At 35.1% G+C, this 22,623-nt stretch overlaps 2 protein-coding genes across 2 annotated transcripts; both read right to left on the reverse strand.

Annotated features, from left to right (window-relative positions):
• Positions 1-4,893: 4,893 nt before the first annotated feature.
• On the reverse strand, positions 4,894-7,866 carry LOC106709165 (putative inorganic phosphate cotransporter). The gene is made up of 10 exons (XM_045680729.1): positions 7,683-7,866; positions 7,367-7,517; positions 7,051-7,236; positions 6,805-6,943; positions 6,449-6,663; positions 6,217-6,369; positions 5,995-6,127; positions 5,754-5,875; positions 5,387-5,506; positions 4,894-5,073 (listed from the first exon to the last, which is right to left on the reverse strand). The coding sequence occupies exons 2-10, from the start codon at positions 7,514-7,516 to the stop codon at positions 4,894-4,896; spliced, it is 1,398 nt and encodes a 465-aa protein (XP_045536685.1). The 5' UTR covers position 7,517; positions 7,683-7,866.
• A 321-nt stretch (positions 7,867-8,187) lies between these two features.
• Positions 8,188-17,797, reverse strand: LOC106709188 (putative inorganic phosphate cotransporter). Its single transcript, XM_045680814.1, has 11 exons — positions 17,529-17,797; positions 12,761-12,885; positions 10,759-10,938; positions 10,439-10,577; positions 10,144-10,361; positions 9,894-10,043; positions 9,542-9,674; positions 9,280-9,404; positions 8,782-8,901; positions 8,553-8,694; positions 8,188-8,319 (listed from the first exon to the last, which is right to left on the reverse strand). Exons 1-11 carry the CDS (start codon positions 17,569-17,571, stop codon positions 8,276-8,278), a joined length of 1,419 nt encoding a protein of 472 aa, XP_045536770.1. The 5' UTR covers positions 17,572-17,797; the 3' UTR covers positions 8,188-8,275.
• Positions 17,798-22,623: the final 4,826 nt, after the last annotated feature.

A 22,623-nucleotide genomic window follows, 5' to 3' on the forward strand; every position in this document is an offset into this window, starting at 1 on the left:
TTTCTATTCACTCCTACATCTCGTTGTTAAAATTTCGCGCGCTATTCTCTTTATTCTCGTCCATCTTTATATATATTTTACTTAACTAAAAAGGCAAAGGTCTTTGTGATCACTATGCCACCTCGTTGGCAGAATGTTTAATTCTGTACTCAACAACAAGCATAAAAACGAATATTCCTGTGACAATTTCTATGCATTTTCCGAACTAAATTGAAATATACTGTTACATTGTACAATGGATGTGTCAGTTAGAAATATCTCCCGCGATGTGTTTTTACGTTTTCTGTTGTCGTTTAAACCGAACGGGCCTTTGCGGAGGATTCGACTAGTTTTGATAGATAAAGCGAACGCAGGCAAGGAAATGAATTCAATAAATTACTAAGTTTCAAAGATAAAGAAAAACGTGATCACTATCTGTCGATATTTATAATAGCTCACAAAACTAACATTGCATTTTGATACATTGTACTTTATATAAAACGAAATTTAACATCACCAACTCGACAAATAATGTATTCTACGATTCTTAGATTTTTTTTAGAAGGTCGTAAAAAATTATCACTAGTTTCGGTAAGTTTTGCAGCAGTCCGGTTTCAAATTAAAAGCAAAATAAAATGAAGAGCTACTTTTCTGGATGGTTTCAGCTTTATGAATGAAGTTGTATGGTTAACTGAAATAAAAGGAAAATTTTATCATTGAGAAAGGCGATTTCTACTTTATAAGTTGAATGAAAATGACGATATATTATATATAGCTATATTATATAGTGTATTGCGTACGATAATGTTCTCTTGTTAATTTAAGGTTATCTAATGTCAAAAGCCGCTGTTAACACAACGCGGTCAAACCATGTGTTAATGTTATCACAGTATAATAGACCTTAATGCTCTACAATAAGTATTATTGTCCTAGAATAAAATATTTCAAATGTCATTTATCCTAACAAATTTCCACTATGTACTTGACCTCAGGTTTTTTTTTTAAATTTAAGTTAAAGATTTAATTAGATAAATTTTTGATTTTAAATATACCAAGAGTAGTATAGGGAATTTGAACCAAAACACCTTTAGTTTCTCAGCCACTTTACTATTTTTTTTTTTTGGATTAACAAAGATTTCGATGACGCAGTTATTGTGAACCACTCTCTGTTTATTTTTGCAGCCGACATAAAACTAAAAGGGTAAGGCAAGAAAAAAAGGGCGAGTTGGGGCAACGAATGGCAACGCTCTGTTGAAGGAATGATTGCAATGCTTCATATACGTTGAAGTAAAATTTCAATGGGTGCTTACATTTCATAAACAAGTAAAGGTAATGTCAGGGAATTTTTATTTTATATGCAGTAGTTGCTAAAGAAGAAAATATTCCAAGTTTTAACCACAATCCGTAAACTCTGTTTATCCCTCTCGGTTAAAGGCGTAAGTTAAGTTGTTGTTATGTGTTGTCACCAGACTTGTTTTTGCTATTAATACCAATTTCCATATTCATATTAACATCATAGAGATGCGCAAATAATACGTAGAAGTAACTTGAAATTATCTTCATGAAATCATTAATTAACTTGAAACTGAGCGGTAAATCCTAACAATATAGATCAATGACTGGAATTTATTGTAAATAAAGATAGAAAAAGGAATATAAAGTGAAATTAAAGTTTCCGTAATGACTACTCAATCTTACTAATATTATAAATATGAATGTTTAGATGGATGAATGGATGTTAGAAGGTAAATCCGGAATGGCTGCATCTCTCTGAAATTTGGCTTAGATGTAGAACATAACCGGGAAGGATACATACGAAGACAGAGTTGCGGGCGACAGATAATACACATAATTTGTTCTTTGGCGAAGACGAATGTGTCCTGCAGGCTCGCCGATGCTGGCTTCTGCTGCCAAATGACGCCCACTGAACTGCTCGATAAATAAGAAGTAAGAATCCTACTTTTATGGAGACATTAATCTGTACTGATTTCTATAAATAACTTTGGTTTAGAAACCTTGTTACTTTCTTATAAACTATACTTATTAGGGAAAAATGTTATCGTGAAATAAAAAGTTTAAATTTTTTCATACTATGTATTTACATGAGTACCGACATGTGTATATTTCAAATATTGCAAGATAGACGTAATGATACATTGATAATGTGAAAGATTTTGAATTTGACTCTAAAGGACATCTGTCAAGTAAGACTAAATACACAAAAACATTGGAGAGATACGAGTTTAATTAATAATATAGGTATAATATTATTTCGTTCGACATCTTCTCTTCATTATGATGCGTATTTTGTCAAAGTCGGGCAATTCAATTAAAAGCGAGGGGTGATCGTGGAGCGTGGCAAGTGAGGTATGATCTTCAGAGTCCCGGCGCTTGCCCAATCAGCCCTACCGATCAGGGTCGCGCCGCCTAATGGCCGGCCGTTACCGGCTCGACCTCGCTTCATTATACTAAATTAATCATTTCTTATATCTACGTTAATATTTAGTGTTCACTTATTTATTTTTGCTCTACTGACAGACGGATGTAACGTTTTTCTTAAATTAATGCTTGTTAATTTTACAAATTCGTTACCATGCATTTACTTTGGCACCTAATTGTTTTAATTCGCACAATGAATAAACAGCGAAGATCTACGCGCTCTCTTCTATATTGCCAGAAATAAAGGAGTGTTTGCTTTGAACAACATTACCTAAATACTATTTCTCGACATACTTACAATTTATAAAATTAAACATATTTTTAAATATTTTATTAGATGTTATAGAAATGTAAATGTAAGTAATTTAAATATGTTGAGAACCAAAGTAATACGTGGTACAAACTCTAATCTGTTCAGCCTTTTGCTTGTGTAGCAATTTCTGGTCGCTGTACTGTAAACCGTGTTAAAGGACTCCGTTACAAAAAACTTTATGAAAGAAAGCGTTTACAAATTATATGTCATTAATACTGGAATAACAAATGTGTCCCATTTTTACTTTTCACGGCCGAGCGAATTTGCAATAACAATCTGTCTTACTAAACATCACAAACCGCAAACAATTTGTACTTTAATTCCACAACAAACGCTCCCCTTTCTTATGACCCATGCTTTTTTATATGGAAACATGTCGTTGAATAACATCTTTTTTATATCTTTCAAACATTTTTAATACACGTCGTCTCTCTAGCGTATATTTTGCAAGTCGAGTCACGTAGAAAATTTGAAATTTCTGTATCTCTCACTTTTTGTACAATATTTTTGAGTGACGATAGGACAATGCATATTTTTTCACCTTCTCGACTCAGTTTCTACAAATGTTCCGCAGGCCCTAGGACTTGCATATGTACGTGACGAATAGATATTGAAAAAGATTAGCAACAATCAAATATACCTCGCATTTTTCTTGTTTATATATTTTAAAAAGTAAAAAATTAACTCCTTATGTAGCTGCTTGTGGGTTTTATAGCTCCTTTTTGGTTCAGTGTTAATTGATAGTGCAATTTAGTTCGTTACAACAATTGTAGCATTTAAATAAATATTCTAAGAACGCTTAACCAGACGTATAATATTATATAATAAAAATGAATACAATACTATACAACATACAACATTCTAATCAATCAAACGTAGTTTATATATAGGTACATGAATACAACATATGTGACTGTAATCAGATGTTGTTATTTAGCAGCTATTATGTATTACGAATTAATTTTTTATATATTTCATGTCGACATCAACGAGTCTCTTGCGTTTTTAAAATATTATTTTTATGTGAAAACATGGCGTTGATTAATGTCTGCATTCTTCTCCGATATGTTTTAATATTCCTGTTCGCAATTCAACGTTTATGGCCAAAGTAATTTTCGTTTTGTTGCGTTATTTTGATTTTAAATGTCCGCCGCTCTTTGTGTCTAGGATTTTCTCTTCGTTATTTCTATTTCAAAATGTTAACACAATACTGTTTGTAATTTGCCGCTTATAATGTTTATAAAAAAAAAACTCTACAAATGAGCAAAAAATTTAACAAATCAGTTAAAAAGTAAAAAAATGGAACCCCTCTTTTACTCACTACCTTTAGGATAAAAAACAACAATCATTAGATAAAGTTTTATTAGCAGCGACGAAAGAAATAACAAAAAAAATAAACACATACAGAACATCAAGGAAATATATTAAATTATTTAAATCAATATAGTTAGTATGTCCATCATTTTTACGGTCATGTCTCCGCCACCCGATCCAATTACGTGAGAAAGCTTCGTCCTTGAGGAGATGCGATCAAGAGATACTTCGATATCATCGATAGTTAGCGACGATAGGCGCGGCTTAATGAAGCGATTGCAGTCGACCCACCGCGTTAATTGCTGAGGTTAGCTTTAACTCCTACAGTTACTTTTTTTACGATATCCCACCTAAATGACTACATTGCTATGCATATAGGCTCTAAAAATCTGACAATTTAAATAATATTCAATTGATAGCAGTAGCGGCAAATACAGTTAACGCCGTCAAGTGAATAATGCCACAAATCACTTTAGTTTTCAGGTTTTAGTTAATGTTTTGAATTAGATTTTATCCTTTCATTTGATACCAATGTTTGGATGGTTAAGCAGAAATATGTCATCCTGCGTATTATGACAGCCGCCATTTTAAATTTTTCACATTTTACCATATTCCGTTAGTGATGCCCCTAAATTTGATGACATGTTAGGGGGATTGTACAAAAACGCACGCCATTTTGGGTCGGCGGCCGTACTGTATTAACAATGACACTAAATAGAAATAATTGCATTTTCATTAGGACTAAAGGTGTGAACAAAATTTAAAAGAATCTGATAAAGAAATGTATAGGTCTAATTTTATATAATTCAATGTATGAAAAAAAACATAGTTAAACAGAAAAGATATCGTCATTTCCCTTCCGTATCCAGCATAGGATTACATTCTTCAACATTTATGGTAATCTGTTTTTTCGGTAGGTCGTTCCATTCAGCTCGCTCAGCTGTCCCAAGAATCAAGTATACAAGATTAGAAACAAAATATATACCGGCAGCGACGAAGAATACCTGCCTCCAAAGATATTCGCTTGTCTGTAACATAAAATAGTGTGATATAAAGTTATAATAAAATAGAGAAATAAACGCACTGCCTCACATTTGCGGCGTAGACTGGAACCCAAGTCTTACTCAATATGTAAAAGATATTGCAACTAAACCAAAGTCAGGCGCTTTGATACAAAGCAATATTCCAATGATTATGTGTTCTACCGCGATGAGGATATCTGTGCATAATCGTCCCATAAATGGGTCTCCAAGTCACGTGATAGTGTACAGTGTGGTAAATGTGAGTAGTCTTTGAGAAGTTCGGAGACGTAGAGATGGCCACCACCTCTGCAATACTCACAACGTCAGTCAGTATGAAGGCGGTGACGATGGGTGCCAGAGAGGCGCACAAATTGGATATGAAGTTACTGATGCTCATCATAGCGCCAGAGAAGTTTGGCGATATGTCGATGTTATTCACCTGAAAGTTTTGAAGAAATATTATAATTTGAAGAAGCATTAGGTTGTAATAGTGAATTTTGTTTATAATGCACTTAAATTAGATGCACTTCTTAAAGCTATTATCTAGCAATATCCACATTCATGACCTCAGTATTTTCAATTTTCACACTTCTCAATTTTTTCTGGTATGTGATTAAACTGTCACGATTTTTTATAAAGTCCTTGTGATACAGCTTAATATAGTAATAGTATAATCCATTACTCACATAGACACCCGCGTGCGTCGTCACTTTGAATCCGACAAGTACAACCAGAACAGTTTCTACGATCACTAATTTCTTTGGCACAAATGCTAGCACGATTAGACCAATTGCAGCTGAAAGGCTACCTACAGACAAAATATTAGTAAAATAGGAAGAAAAGACAATGAATTACACATTATTCTATGAAGTACACGGATTTTATTCAAATCTAAGCAGTGATTGTTTATAAAATAAAATAACTTACCAACAGAAGTAGCAAGTTTCCTGGTGTGTGTTACACTGAGGATCTTCTTAACAATGAGTTTGTCAGCGACCCAGCTGAAGAAGAAGTTGGTGAACCACATGACAAGAAACGGCAGGGCAGTGAGCATGCCGTTCTGTAAAAATGGTGCACAATTGCATTTTTCAATAATCATCAATGTTGCTATTAATTTTCATTTATTTACTCGTATATTTAACATTTTACCGCTTTAATGTTGACCTCCATGACTTTATCCATAAAATACGGCAATTCCCCATACAAAATGATTTGGCCCCAGACCTGCGCGATATGGGCCGCTATAATGGCGTACATGCCGCGGTGACTCAGTATCTTACGCCACGGAACTGTCTTTGGTTTCTGTAATAAAAATGCTTATTTCTGTTTGGGGAAACCTTTCATACGAGTTTAGTTACTTCATATGCCATCAAGAATATACCTGCGAGTCATCCCCTATATCATTTTCAATATATAGCTTCTCTCCATATGTTATATAAGGGTGTTTGGCGGGCGTGTCGGCCGTCAGATACCAGATTAGCGCGCCCACGAGCGCCGCCAGCACGCCGTAAAAGCGGAACACGCCCGGCCAGCCCAGCGGAGAGGAGGCGATGAAACCTGTCACTGGAAGACCCAACACTGGCCCTAACGCATGACCTGATAAAAAATATGTTTTAATTAAAAAAAATCGCCAAAGTTCTTGCAAAAAGTATGAATCAAATTTCTCAAACTTCAATCAACAACAAAGATTGTAGAACAGCGGGGAAATTCGATAAACTACATACTTTATTAACTCACCCCCATGCACCCAGGCAGTTAGACGGCTCCTCTCTCTCAGCGGCGTCCACTTACCGAGCAATGTGTGTATACCAGGCATGATGCAGGCTTGACTCAAGCCCTGCTTTATCCTAAAGACTGCGACCCAGGCCCATCCTCCCTGTTTTAGACCTGACGTTTAGAGTCTTGCATAAAACACAAACGACACCAGGTTCATTACCTGACTATACTTACTTGAATATTGCGGATACTTTACTATCAACTTACATAATAAGCGGCCCAGGGCAGGCAGAAGGAAACGAGCGCGTTGACAAACAGCGCGCCGGCGAGCAGGCGGCGCGCGCCCAAACGGTGCGCAAGCTGCCCAGCCGGGACCTGTAGCACCACGTAGCCCCAGAAGAACGACGACAGGATCGCGTCTTGCGTCTTCTTGTTCCATTTGAATATTGGATACTGAACAGATTGAATAGATGATTGTCCCAGATATTTATTGTTGTCTCTCTCATTTGAACATATATTTAAAAAACCTTAAGAAATAACTTGGATGAAAATAGAAATAATTGATTAAACAAAATTTACTTACTGGATAAGAGAGCAACAGCGCACTCAGGACTCCATCCACTTTATACTTATTGGCATTGTCGCTGGTGATATTTGTATGGTTGTAGAGAGTTGTATGTGTTGTATCGCTCGTTGTCATGGCAACGAGGGAGACGCCCATGCAGGCGCGCATGCTGTAGCACGTCGTCAGGCAGAAGAAAAGAATGAGACATTGCTGATGTCGGTACCCCCAGCCTTGTAACACCAGTTAACGATTGTAATTAATTTAATCTTAGCAATTTAAAATGAGTTAAAGATTTAATGCTTAAATACAAATACATATTTGAGTAAAACCTTACCTTTCTGCATGCGCTCCTCTGACTCAAACACCGCGACATTCTCAGCGTCATCACTGATGTTACACTTCATCGTCTGTCAATTTTCTTTTCTACGATAAAAGTTTACTTAGTTATTTTAACTTCATATTCCTGTGAGTAGCAAATCACAGCGAGTACTCTGTGTTTAAATTGCGCGCTTATTTTTGTTGAATTATTTTAAAATCTTGACAATTCTGATTTAAGATGTTGGGGATAAGTATAATATTAACGTGAATATAATTTAACAGACAATACGATGTAATGCCCGCGACGAATAAGATTTCGGGTGTGTATTTACTTGAAACCAATTGAACAAATATCTTTTTACAGAAATTTTAAAATAGCATTGTTCTCATATACGTATGAAATATATATTAGACTCTTAAAACAACCTTTAGAATTCAATATACTTTGAAATAATATTTAGGTATAAAATTAAAATGAAACCATCAAACATATATAGAATATAAGTTTTATTAAGTCATTTTATTTTACAACATAGTCATTTTGCTCTCACTAAAGTGTCTACTATTTACAATCAGGTACAAAAATGTAATGTAACACTTTTGATTCCTTCAAACAACCTTCTCTGTTTTATTTTCCGAACTCGTATCTGAAACTAACAGAAATTTCTGTTTAGTGTATAGATAATACATGATGGAATGCAACATTTCATTTAAAAATTATTGCTATGATAATTCGTAAAAACACATAAAACCAAAATTAAATCAGAATGTTGCCGCTCTTTTGATAGAATATGAATGTGAGTTAGGAACTTTATTCTTATAATCATTTTTACAATTATTCTATAACTTTACTAGTGTTTGTGACTAAAAAAATTTTAAAAGATACCATTGGAATCGACTTTTGAGTCTTCGAGGGGCTCGTTCCATTCCTGCCGTTCACTGGTGCCGAACATGATGAAGAAGACGTTGGCTACGATGTAGATGACAGACGACACGTAGAACACTTTTCGCCATTCATTGGGATCCGTCTTAGGAAATGCAAATTGTAAATTATGTAAAACATCTACATGACACAAGCACTAAAAATTAAAAAAAAACAATATTGAAGAACTGACCTCATCCTTGAGTATAGCGCCGGCGGCGAGCGGCGCGATGATGGAGATGATGTTGGCTAGACAGTTGGTGATGCCCATCAGAGTGCCCGCAAAGTTCGGCGCCATGTCGATGTGTACAATCTGCGTTTGTTAAATGAAAAACACTGACAGTGTTTGTGATTATGAAAAGACTTCCATTTCGACTTGGTAGCTGATAGAAACGCATGGAATAGTAGAACATACTGTGCCGATCCCCCGTAGGGACAAGAGCAGGTTGATGATGACTAATTTCAATATAACACAAGACTCATGAGTAAACTGGTCCTAAATTAATATTGCTTATGCACCAAACATCTTTAAACATCTCTAAGCAATAATTTTAGTTTAAAAATTAGATTGATTAAGTACATTATTGAAATAATCATATCATTATTGAATGATATCATCGACATGACCAGCCTGTGCCATTCCAACAAAAACTGATATGCGTATAAATATCTTTGTATAAGGTAGACTGACCAGGAATCCGGTGTAGTGTCCGGCGTTGAGACCCACGACGATGGTGAGCAGCGCCACTGCGAGCGTGATTTTGCCCGCCGGTACGTACGACAAACCCACCAGCGCCACCGCGGGACCGAACAGACCTGACGCACACAACACACGCAACCTTACACTTCATAAAATTTTATTGCACTCCATTTATCATTCCAGTCAGGAAAAAATAACATTATATCGGGAATTCTGCTAAAGAAAAAGAAACCGTATGAGAGTGTAAATTTACCAATAGAGTTGGAAAGTTTTCTACAAGCAGTGATGCTGAGCCACTTCTTCTTTAGGATGTAGTCGGACATGAAGCCCAGCGGGAAGCTGCACAGATACATAGCCAGGTAGGGCAGTGCCGACATCAAACCGTTCTGTAAAATGCGACAACATAAATAAGCTAGCTTAAAAGATGAAAAATCCAGACACTAAAAACTGTTCTTAAACTTGTTCGAGTAAATGGTGAATAAAGAATTTTATCACTTGCGGTCAATGGATGTCCACGACTAGTCATATAGGCATGTCTTACTTTGAGTCTAGTGCAGAATACAATATGTTATGTCAGTAATAATGATTGCAGACTAGATACGTACCGCCTTGATGTCCACTCCCAGCACCTGGCTCATGTAAGAGGGCATCTCCGTCATCAGGGTCCAGAAGCCCCAGTTCTGGCCGCAGTGGACCACGATCAGGGAGATAAAAGATAGCGACGTCCAGATTTTCTTCCATGGAGTTTGCAGTTTCTGGAAGAAAAGGAAAAAAATCCAATATCCCAAGCATCGATTTAAATCACGTTAAAATCATTCATCGTAACGTAAAGTATATTTTGGGATTACTATTTACCTTCTGACCACCGACATGTCCTAAAGATGTCTGTATGTAGAGTCGCTCCTCGGCACTAATCATCCTCGAGGTCTGCGGGGAATCAGCGCCGAGGAAAACGTAGACAACGGTCCACACGGCGCCCAGGGTACCATTCATGTAAAAGATGGCCGGCCAGCCCCAATACTCTGCGACGAAGCCCGACGCCATCAACTGCAGTGCTGTGCCGAACTGAGCACCTGGAAGCCATACATCACACATGGATTCAATGTTATTTAATGTTTTACATTGTGGGCGATCATTGTAAGCGACATACCGGCATAAATCAATGTTCCGAGGCGGCTCTTTTCCTCGAGCGGCACCCACTTGCCAATGAGGTTGTGCATGGAGGGGAAAAGGAAGCCCTGCAAGAGACCCTGCACCACGCGACACACGCACACCAGCTGCCACCCGCCCTGGATACACGAACATGATCACTTTAATATCTCCAGATCTCTTACCTCGCGTCAAGTTCTCTCTTTACTGACTTATAATGGATCTATTTTTGAACTTATAAAAACTGTATTGACTTCAAACGGAATTGAATATCTAAAGTACATAAGTATCATATAACAACAAGAGATATGGTGAACTTACATAGTGGGATCCGATAGGGATCAGCAGAGAGACGGCGGAATTGATGGCGATGCATGCGGTGATGAGCACCATGCCGCCGTAGCGTGCCGCCAGCTCACCCGCCGGGATCTGCAGCACCACGTAGCCCCAGAAGAACGACGACAGAATCACCGACTGTGTCTGCATGCTCCACTCGAACGACTGCCAACATCACGTCGCCTCAAGTAAGAAAATAAAATGAGCAACTTGTTCTTGCATGGCGCTGGCGGTACTTTAAGGTTAAATTAAAATATTTGCACTAACTTTTGGAGGAGGCAATCCTCCAATCCTATTTTTAAGAGTTTCAGAATAACACATGAATCATAATTGAAATTGCTTGGAATAAATTTAACACAAATTTAAATAAGAAACGAAGGCGAAATTATAACTAGAAAAAACCTTATCCGCTTGTGCATTAAGAAAGGTTGGGTTATTACAAACGATACTCCCCTAAGTGAAGTCCAAATACCTCTTAGCGGCAACCCTCATAAATCTCCGAGAGCTGCCGCCGGGCCAACATTTATCTGATATTGTAACCAACGTCCGCGCCAGAAGCCGGAATTACAATTTAGTATCGAGTCACTTCCTCACTTTTCACTTTTCCAAACTACATAATTGGATTTTATACCTTGCAATTCAATATCAAATAATAATTTTAATAAAAGTATAATGTAAAACCTTCGTTTGTTTCAAAATTCATCACGTTGAATACTTGTTCTTAATTATTACTGAATACTATTACTTTTAACAATAATTCAATTGAAATGTAAATAAATGAAACGATATCGTGATAATTGGCGCGCTATCGGTTGATATCGGTGGTCTATTAGATCGTACGATAACTCGCACGCAACACTACCGCCGCACCGCATCACCGTCGCGACACCGCCATTGCGAGTCGGGTCCTGCCTGCTGCGACTCGCAATCCTACTAATTACTTGCCACTGGATACTGAATAATTACTTATTTACCCACAAGTAATTAAGTTGGCGAGTCACAGACTTCAAATATCGCCTTGCAAATCCTAATACTTGAGCTACCGGCTGTGGTGAAAAAGAAATAACAATGTTATTTTGTCTTAGAACTAAATGCGTGTGAGATCTTTCTTATGAATAATTAATCTTAACTAAAGAAATGAACAAATTTAAAACCATTTCCTTATTGTTTACTTCCGCGCCTACAGAAATAGAATTAGCAAAAGATCACGATTTATACTTAACTAGACTTCATTTCGATAGTACATTAGTGATAAAGCTGTCATGAGCAATCTATTACAGCTGAGATTATATTGTTTGGAAATTATACAACCTTATCAGATTCTAGTGCTCAATTTTTTTGATCGGTTCTGATCAGATTTGACTCTCCCGTCAAGATATATGTGACATAACATAAGATAGTCCACAAGCTAGCTAAGCCCAGTGGCACGTGAGCGGCGAGCGACTTCATCCCAGAGTCGAGAGCCACCAAGATGCGCGTCATCAACGTGACCTATCGAGATAGCAGCCTCTAGTGGTAATAACAACTCATCTAAGATAAGATGCAAAACAACAACTGACGCTGTTTTCTATTCAAAATATCAAATCAACTCCAATATTCTTTTTTATATTGTTTATTATGTTTAACATTTACCTAAACCTCTCTTTGACATGTAAATACATCCAAGTTTCGAAAATTGTAAATAAAAAATAATAATTGTAGAGGATAAAATACCTTATAAACATTCACTGACTACAAATATTGAGCAAGACATCTGAGGTATAGGTCATATTGGTAGAGCGACGAAATATTAGCTTTAGTATAAACAGGTCTGTTTGCGGTAGCTCGATGAAGATATCGTTTCAAGTAAAATAAACTGAAGAAGATGACGACCTAAACAAGTAAAACTTTAGTTAACATTAGAGAGATAAGTTAGATACGGTACTCATTATAGTAACTTTTCAACCATTCACAGTTTATTGTCTTAACTAAAAAAGTAGGTACTCACGTCCTCCTTCGTCTTGTCAGTCATAGCGACGATGGCCATGCTCATGTTGACGCGCATCGCAAACGCCAGCACAAGCGCAAAGAACAGCATCACACATTGTGCGTGTCGCACGCCCAGTGCAGATCCTGCACCACAATACAACTGTAATTACTGACCTCAGTGGCACGGTGTAACAAAGGAGGACACGAAGAGAGATTGCTATCCAACACGAGGAAACGACGCAATTAAACAGAGAGAGAGAGAAAAAATGCAATCTCCTTTTAAATTTAAACTTATTCTCTTTATTTTAAGTTTTTTGCAGATAGGAATGTTTTGTGGTTTCGTGTCAAGTGCCACTTACTAAATCTCGTTTTTTCTGTTTCATTTTTTTATGCAAAAACAAGAATAAAAACAATTTTATTTCATACTAGCTTTTACCCGCGACTCCGTCCGCGCGGAATAAAGAAATAGGAAACGGGGTAAAAATTATCGTATGTCCGTTTCCTGGTTCTAAGCTACCTGCCCACCAATTTTCAGTCAAATCGATTCAGCCGTTCTTGAGTTATAAATAGTGTAACTAACACGACTTTCTTTTATATATATAGATTTATACCAGTCAGTGACACATGCAACAAACAGGCACAAACACAAACATTCATGTACACACAAACACTTATGAGCGCGTTGATTCTAATGTCTAATGTTGTTTTAATTTATTTTTCCTTCAAGTTTTTACTTCAACGTAGATATATTTAGTTTATTTCACATCTAAAGTAAAGATTATTACAAACAATAATTTTTGCTTCAAATAAAACAAATTTATTTTACTCAGGTCTAATTTAGTTCAATGAAAATTATATTGTCATGTGTTGCAAACAGTATCATAGTTAGCACTGATCGTTTTCTAATATATCTAAGTTCCAAAGCCAAATGAGAAAGTTGTTTGAAACGTTTGTGGCTAAGATCAACTCAAAATCTAAGTGACATATGAAATTACATATAAATAATGGTGGTCACTGCAATATGAAAAAATAATTACATACATATCCTACAATTAAATAGTTTTCAATGCAATGTTCCCACACTTTTCTAAATCATAGATACATATTATATCGCTTGCTTTTGTTTTATAAATACTAAAGTTTATATAACACATAGCAGTTGCAGTTAGTTTTGTCTTCGAGTTATGAAACATGTAACAAATGGCCGTTATGTTTATACACAACGCAATCCACCGCCGCCGCTGATGTTAGTCTTTCAATGGATTTCCGCAAGGAACGTAATATTACCAACATTCCGTAAAGGTTACATCTGATTTATAGATTATCCGCTCCTCCCCACTTCTCTCTGCTTCTCCCCGCTGCTCCCCGCTTCTCCCCATCCCTCGTCGCTTCACACTAAGCTAATATTGATATGTTATACATGTTTAACGAATGTGTAGACAAAAGTCCCCGTAGCCGTGTATTTAGTGTATCTGCTTGGTGAATAGCGTGATCTGGATTCGATTCCTAGGAGAGGAAAACGACGCGATATATTAATTTTCGAAACATCGTAATTTAACTATTTTTTACAGATGTTATTTTGTGTTGTTTAAAAAAATTATAATTTTAGACAATGGTAATTTTTTTTTGTAAATAGTTTTATTTCCTGCATTTTACATTGTTTGAGTATGTTTTTATTCCGTATAATTATGTAATGAGCTTTACTTGTTTGTCCAGAATATTTTTGTTTGCTTAATTGAAATTGTTCTGTCTGGTGTTGTTTCAGCACAAGTTAATAAATAACGTGGCATATGTAATATATCAAAATATTTAAATTGTACGTGCTCCTTGCCTTATGAGTCGATGAGGAAAATGTTTCAAAAGCCTTTCGGTACCTGGGACTGGAACACACAGTGACAGATCACACTCGCACAGAAACATTAAGATAAGGCTTGCCTTTACACCGATACAAAATGAAAAAGTAATAAACGACTACAATTTATTCGATTGACCGTAAATGCTCAAAACATCTGCCGAACTTTGTAGGTCATTGTCAAAGATTATATTGTAATTAATTTTAAGAAATCTCCAGATTCGTGTATTATACGTTTATACAAATATTTGTGTACATGTACATGTATATAGTCCAGTAATACCAGTCCTTATTTACTACTAAGGAGTTCTCATGGTAAAAACCAGCAGTTTGAGTTTATTTGCACATTTACTGTCTACTAAATACAAGTGTCTGTTCAGTTAGCTGAGCCGAGCTGAACATTAAGATATGTAGGTAGTTATGGTAATTGTCCTGTTATTTAACGTACATAAGATATGCTTATTAACAAATTCTCTACAGATGTTACTCGAAACAAGCATTACAAATTTTAAGAAAATTGTCGACATTTTAGCTTATCATATTTTACACTGCGAGCCTAAATTAAATTGATAAACAATTTTTTCCAATATTCTTATTCTTATATTTTTAAATATGACGTAGACAACGGTAATTTTATAAAATATATTAATTATACTCGAAACATGTAATTATCTTTAGTTATTATTATTAAACTTTAAAGTAATAACGAATGCACAATAATCATTCAATTAACACTTTATAATACCTGAGTGTGATTTTAAACATTATAGTTCACAGTAATTCGTTGAAGTAACATGTGTAATTGTACTATTTCTAACAGAGTGATAATATCGTCTTAATCAAGAATTTTGAATATGAATTCCAACTACCAGTTTTAATATTTGTCTTTTGTTGTTAACATTACAAATCTCAAAGTGTGAAGTTTTCCTAACTCGACGAAATAATGACTTGAAGTCAAGTTTACGTAATTCACATCTTAATGTTAGACGATTTTATTTTGATAAATTACTGTAGTTATAATAATGCGTCGTCGTTAGCTCATTCTACGTCCTCACCGAGGAGCTCAGAGCCTACCTGATTTAGAAGTGACTAGTTCATAGTTGACTTAGCACATATCAACATTCATCGTACAATACGTCGGTTAAATGTACACATGAAATTCGAAAATCGAAAACACATTGGTTCATGACGTTCAAGCGTTCAACAACTGCGCTACAGAAGCTCAGTAACAATAAATGTCTTTCTTATAAATTTCCCTGTTCAACAATATTTATTACAAAATTGACATGCCTACGTATGTAAGTTTCATAAAACAATGGACATTAAAACGCCGTTACACTGTTTTCAATTAGTTTTAATTGATTTAATGCAATGATTCGCGATAGTATATTAAATTACTGTAATAATGTAACGTATAGCATTTGTTTTGCTGCGGGTTTCCATCACCGAAACATCTGAACAAAAATACGTGGTCGACATTTGATGTCTACGGTAATTAACGTAATTGTGGAAGGAAGCGTTTTTTATTCGTCGTAACTTTATCTCAGGAAGCCCGACAAGTGGCACTTTACTACGAATAGACGCGAAGAAAGAAAACTTTTCTAGTTAGTAACTTGTTTTATATGCCTTATTTTTTTAAATATGTGTTCCCAATTGTATATCTAATTACAAATATAGCTTATGTACAGATATTTATTCAAATTACTCGATATAAAAGTTGTCCACACGAACAGTTCTATTTTGATAAGAATTACAAAACATTATTTTGCATTGCAAATATATAACACTATAGTTTACTTATGGTTTTATTATATTAGCTAAAATAGTTTCCATAAACTGGTTATACATTTCTACGAAAATTCAGAATAGATTTGCAATTTAAAAAAAACAATAACGTTTTTTTCTTCATTTAAAGAAACTTTTTATTGCGCTATGTTATTTATACTCATATTACTTAGAATCTTAACATTATTATGACTTGAATTGATATCTGGATTCTGTAGCTGTTAAATATGTATTAAAGTTCAAAGAAAACGTTTGTGCGTGAAGTAGTATTCTCTACCAATCGGTCATTTTTCAAAAAAATAGTACCTTAATGGTTCTACAATTGATTTGATCGATGTATAGGTAATTCCATATGACCTAGAAGTTAGGAGAGCTAGGACATCTAGGAGGTATCAGCGTGGTGCAGGACATGACATCTTTTTTCAACAACCTCAGCACTCAGTACAAATTTCGTTTCATTTTCGGGTTCGTTTTTACTGTAAAGTATTGTATTATCTGTACTTAAGCGGCAGTTGTTTATTAAACCCGAGATTAATTCTTAAGACTTTTACTTATTGAATGCCAGTTTTAGTCAAAAAAACTGCAAATGTGAAAAATTTTATTGCATTTGACTGTTTGCGTAAAACTACCTGAGCTGGTATTTGAATATGACGTTAAACAGGCAACAGATCAGTCGTTTGTCAATTTACCAAATACCTAAGATTGAAATTGCCTTCGCGTTTGCATCAACACCGAGAAGCAATTACCTGTCATGCATAACGATCATAAGTTGTTACGTGTTTTAATTAAACTACGCCATTATCAGCCGCTAGGCTTACTAAATAAAATAACTGACATGAATGAAACATTCTTAGTGGTCGTTAGGATACTCCGAAAGACATATGTTTCAAGAGATATCTTCTAAATTCCCATTTGATGTTATTGCAGATTGGCATAATTATAGTCAGGAGAGATAAATAGCAGCGTCAAGCTGGTATTCATCATTACCTCCTCCTGCCAACCTTCGTCTAACAATACGTGAACTATTTTATTTATGTTTAATTAAAAATTAAAGCTGTCTAAGGAATTAAGTATTGCTTAGTTCAATAGAACTAGATTACTAGCTAGACGTGTGACATGAGGTAAACAATCAATTTAATACATTACTCACTGGGTTTCTTAACATCCTGTGTGGTGGCACCTTCTTCTGACATCTTCACTTTGTTTTAATACTTCTTAGGAATCACTCGAAGAACAGGAAAATGTTTCAACAACAATTATAATTTAACGTTGATCTTAAACTATAACCTTGAGTACATTTTAATTCGAATTAATATTGTAATTAAGCATTTAATACTGCTAGTTGTGTCCCTGAATGCTCGTTGGGTGTTTAACTTGTTTAAATTTTAGTTTCTTTGGTAATTATTTTGGTTTGGTTTAATTTTAATATAGTGTGTGCGCGCGCGTTCGCCGCGGCGTTCGTGCGCACTGCGATTGACTGCGATGCTTTTTTTCTTTTCTTTTGTATTTGTAAGGCGAAGGCGAAGGCGAGCGCCGGCCTCGCCTTCTTATCAATGTCAACTAGCACTCGATATTTTCCAATTCTGTTTTATATCGTTTTAATAAACACACTAAAGTAAGTATTTAAAATTAATTTTAATCCAATATGATCACGAGCTTATTATTTGATGTTGTAAAACATAACCTCTTAGGATTCCATCAGGATCCCACAAACCTAAGTACGTTACCAGTAACTCTAACATTAACTTAAATAAGAAAGATATCTACTATCTGTAGTACTGCTAACTGTACAGGTTGATACACAGAAATTAGAAACATTTTAGACTACGTACATCCTCAAGGGAAAGTCGCAACAATTATCCTGAGACAAGAATAGAGCCTAACGAATTCTAGCATTCTAGCATTTTGGTTTGATTTAGTTTAACAAGAAATAAATCTCTATTATGATCCATGTCAAATCCATGCGAGGAGTACCGTACGCTGTAGTACAATAAAATGTAAAAGAAAACCTTTGGTAAAGCATGTACAATTATATAATTGAAGAAGGCATTTGCCGCGTTAGTAAACCTATAATACGAGGAACAATTAATTAAAGAAGCCGAATAATTAATTACATGACGTAATTTATAATATACTAGCTGTCGCCCGCGACTCCGTCCGCACGGAATTGAAACAATTAATAAGTAGCCTATGTGTTCTTGCAGACTACGATCTAAATCTATGCCAAATTTCATCGAGATTCGTTGAGCTGTTCTGGAAACACCTTATAACAAATATCCATCTAAACATTAGCATTTATAATTACAATATTAGTAAGATAGGATATAAATTCTAAACATAATTACAGTAGGTTTCGACACATATTGTTGTCTCTGTTTTATTTCAAAGAGCACAAAAGAGATGACAATATGTATCAATACAAGTGTCACTGCAGTGGAAACACACAGTTTAAGTATTTGTATTTTGTACCATCAGTTGCGCGTACTCAGCCGGTCGAGCGCGACAACAAATGTTACGCGTGGCGTTCACCGCACACTCAATGACATTGTGTAACAACTGTAGCAGATAAATAATTAGTTTTCATCATGTTTTTGTATTTTTCGGCAAAGCTGGAACGAGGAACTACATACAGTTACATTTAAGTGGCAGCAATTGTAAAACCTCCGTTTGGTTTCACTTTTGCTGTCTAAAACCAGAAAATATTGTTTTTCTAAAAAGCGCTTCCAATCCTCCAATTGTATCCAATCATAAGATTCATAACAAATACATAAACATACTAGCTGTCGCCCGGGACTCCGACCGCGCCGAGTTAAAAAAAACTTAATAAGCAGACTATGTATTGTTCCAGACTATGACCTACAGCTATGCCAAATATCATCGAGATCCGTTGAACCGTTCCGGAGATATCTTCAAACAAACATCCATCCATCCATCTCAACATTTGCATTTATAATATTAGTAAGAAATAATAATAAGAATTAAAACCTCATGTGAAAGCTTGTCACTTTGACAGGAGGTGAAAAAGTTGGACAAATAAAAATAACCTTTAAATAAGACTACATAACAATCATAACATCTCTTAGCTGTTCTGAGATCTCGACGTGAAAGCGTTCTCTTAGATAAACACTATCTTTTTATATCAATGAGATATGTTATTGTATTTATTGTGAAATGATTCATAAAGATACGCGACTTCTTTTACAGTTTTGTATTTTTTATCCAAGGTCTTCGATTGCGAAAACTGGACAAAATATACCGTAATATTTCGGAGAACTTTTATAGCATAAAAAAGACTTGAAGTAAAATTATGCATTGACACAAAAAGTTTGGAATATAAAAGAGGCATGTAAGCTCAAATTATTGTTTTAAAAGAATAACATTTTTGGCTTTTACAAAGTGGAATTAATTTTAATGAAGGAAGTTCACCCATTGAGGATATTTATGGCGGAGGCTCCCGAGAGACACACCAAGAGTTGGGGTCGGTCGAGAGAATGACATCCGGAAGCTGCTCAACCTTTACCTTTAATAAAGTTTTAAACATAAATCTATTTTATGTCTTTTGTCAATGCCAATGTCAATTTTCACGAATTTCCTTTTTATTTATTTAAGTTTATTTGACAAATTGTGACTTTGTAGTGACTAAAAATTAATTATTAAATATTCATAAAATATTCTGTATGTGACTTTCATTGTGCAAATAATGACATGTTCCGATGCACTTAAATGTATACATACATACATACAAACTTTTGTATGTATGCATCATCAGAAAACTATATCAAGGGTAACAAATATACCCTCGACCTGTATTGTACTGTAAAGATACCTTTTAAACAAAATTATATGCATTTCGTAAAATATTGATGTCATAATTATATATTAAAACTAAAGGTCGTACAGTTTGCAGAAGATCACAATAAATAAACATACAAAAATACTTACATACCCGCTAAAGACATTACACCGCCTCGGTTAAGTCAATCAAAAACGTGTTGCGAGTATATAACATAACATCAACATTAATTGAGGCATTTTAAAGATAATGATTATTAATGATATTGTAAATAAATACAATTGCTTGAGTTGTAAAAATCTCGTGTGACTTGTAAACAAAAGTAAAAACTACGATAAGAAATATTCCACAAGTAGTTTATCTGATCACAAGCATCGAATTGCATAATTTCAGAGATTCGAGGGTTTGAGTAATAAGTAACCTATCATTCTTTGACATTTCAAGGTTGCAAATTTCCACTCCTGCCTTTTTCTCTAGTCTCCTGTCGCCAGAAAATGGATACAGTAAAAATGTTTAACATTTAATTTAATAATTAACATTTTGCTTGGATATTTGATAATGTTTTATTTATTATTTAGTCTTATAGCATACCATAATAATATTCGATAGATATGGTCGAAAATAATTATAAATTATAAATTATACTCAAATGTTTTATGTAAGAAAATAAAATATGAAGCATTCTTATTTTTAGCCGACTTCAAAAAGAAGGAGGTTATCAATTCGACTGAACATTACATTTCAAATTGAAGGGGAAAAATATTTTACTTGTTAACAAATATCCTTAAAATTCTACAATGATTTGATTATAAACTCTCTTTATTTTAAAGGTCGGAAAATCAGATAAGAAATGAATAGGACATTTTATCATATAAAACATTATCTAGTCATTTAGTTAGCCACATTGATCTACATGAAGCTGACTGATTATCACATCTCTAATCTGTCACGATAGCACGGACGAAAAAAAATGACACCTGAGTGACAAGCTTATCACGAACATAGTCATCCCAAGCATCGACAGGTTGATATCGTACGCATTGAATCGTACGAATTTTAACATACTAAGTACAGAAAGTCATGCAAGTGCGTCCACTTATTCGCAGCGCACGGACCACACTTCGACAATGTCGACACAGTTGCTTCGCCAAGCACTTTTTGTGAGGCGTGCCCATAACGTCATACGGAGTCCAGTCTCCCGCGCGGTACATTCGGAATTGGCAAACTATTCGCTGGCATACAGTGGACGCAGTATGAAAAAATAATCCGTACTATGCGATGCGTCCGATACCGACCTGCGGACAGTTCGCATTAGCGGGGTGACCCGGCGTCATACTACCAGATCCTATGTTTTCTTCCAGACTATTCTACTTGTATTGTAAATTTCATCGACATCCGTTGAGCCGTTCTTGACATACTTTCAAACAAACATCCATACATCCATCCATGTAAACATTCGCATTTATAATATCAATATAATCAAAGATGCATTACATTGACGCATTTGAGATCACATTTGTAATCCGGTGTAAGTACCGGAAACAGTTTTTGTGCATATTTAATACATATTTAATAACAAAACATAATCTTACTAATATTATAAATGCGAATATTTGAATGGATGCATGGATGTTTGTTTGAAAGTATCTTCAGAACGACTGCATGGATCTCGCTGAAATTAGGCATAGATGTAGATGGAACATAGTTTGGAAGAAGTCATAGACTACTAATTAAGTTTTTTTTAATTCCGCGCGCCCAGAGTCGATGGCGACAGCTAGTCTTTTATAAACACGTTGACGTCCATAATATCAATCACCCGTAGTCAAAGGGTCAAAACATGTGTTTAACTAAACAGTGACTTAGTGTATATTTGGAGTAATACAGATTATTCTCACGAAAAATTAAAAGAAAATGAAAAATAATTTCATAACGGATCCTCACTAGTGTGAGGACAGCCTTGGGGAGGCCTGGGGGGACAGGCATTGTGAGGAGGCACAGCCTTTATCGCGTGGACAGAGCTTAGCGACTTAACTAGATACCTCGTCAGATAGCAACATATATACGTATCAAGCTTTATATAGGATGATGAGGATGTAAAGTAAACTAAGAAAAGAAAAAAGAACATGCTAGTTACAGCTTAATAAATAAATAATCAATTACCTATTCTTATCAATTTACTATTTTAATGACTTTCTCAGTGTCCATTTGATAGCCATGATTTAATTTTAATTTAAAAATGTTTGCATTATAAAGTGAATCTCTGTAAATAGTTGAAATAATATTACATATGTATTTTATATCCAGTCCTAAAAAATATATGAATCTTTGGACAAATGTGGAACTTACTGTTTGAAGTGGAATTTTAAAATGTCTCCTACCTTAAAAGTTCTATTGAATACTGGTATACATGACGTCTTTGTGCTCCAGAAGTACTGTGTATAAATATGCCTCA

This window comes from Papilio machaon, chromosome 13 (genome assembly GCF_912999745.1).
Source record: "Papilio machaon chromosome 13, ilPapMach1.1, whole genome shotgun sequence".
NCBI lineage: Eukaryota > Metazoa > Arthropoda > Insecta > Lepidoptera > Papilionidae > Papilio > Papilio machaon.

Excerpts from the sequence above, each read along its gene's own strand:
- LOC106709165 (XM_045680729.1), bottom strand. The coding sequence starts at position 7,516 with ATGCGCGCCTGCATGGGCGTCTCCCTCGTTGCCATGACAACGAGCGAT. Across the intron at positions 6,128-6,216 it reads TGGAGGTCAACATTAAAGCG|AACGGCATGCTCACTGCCCT; the intron begins GTAAAATGTTAA and ends CCATTTTTACAG. Across the intron at positions 5,507-5,753 it reads CGACGCACGCGGGTGTCTAT|GTGAATAACATCGACATATC; the intron begins GTGAGTAATGGA and ends CAAAACTTTCAG.
- LOC106709188 (XM_045680814.1), bottom strand. The coding sequence starts at position 17,571 with ATGTCAGAAGAAGGTGCCACCACACAGGATGTTAAGAAACCCA. Across the intron at positions 9,675-9,893 it reads TGGGAGTGGACATCAAGGCG|AACGGTTTGATGTCGGCACT; the intron begins GTACGTATCTAG and ends CGCATTTTACAG. Across the intron at positions 9,405-9,541 it reads AAAACTTTCCAACTCTATTG|GTCTGTTCGGTCCCGCGGTG; the intron begins GTAAATTTACAC and ends TGTGTGCGTCAG.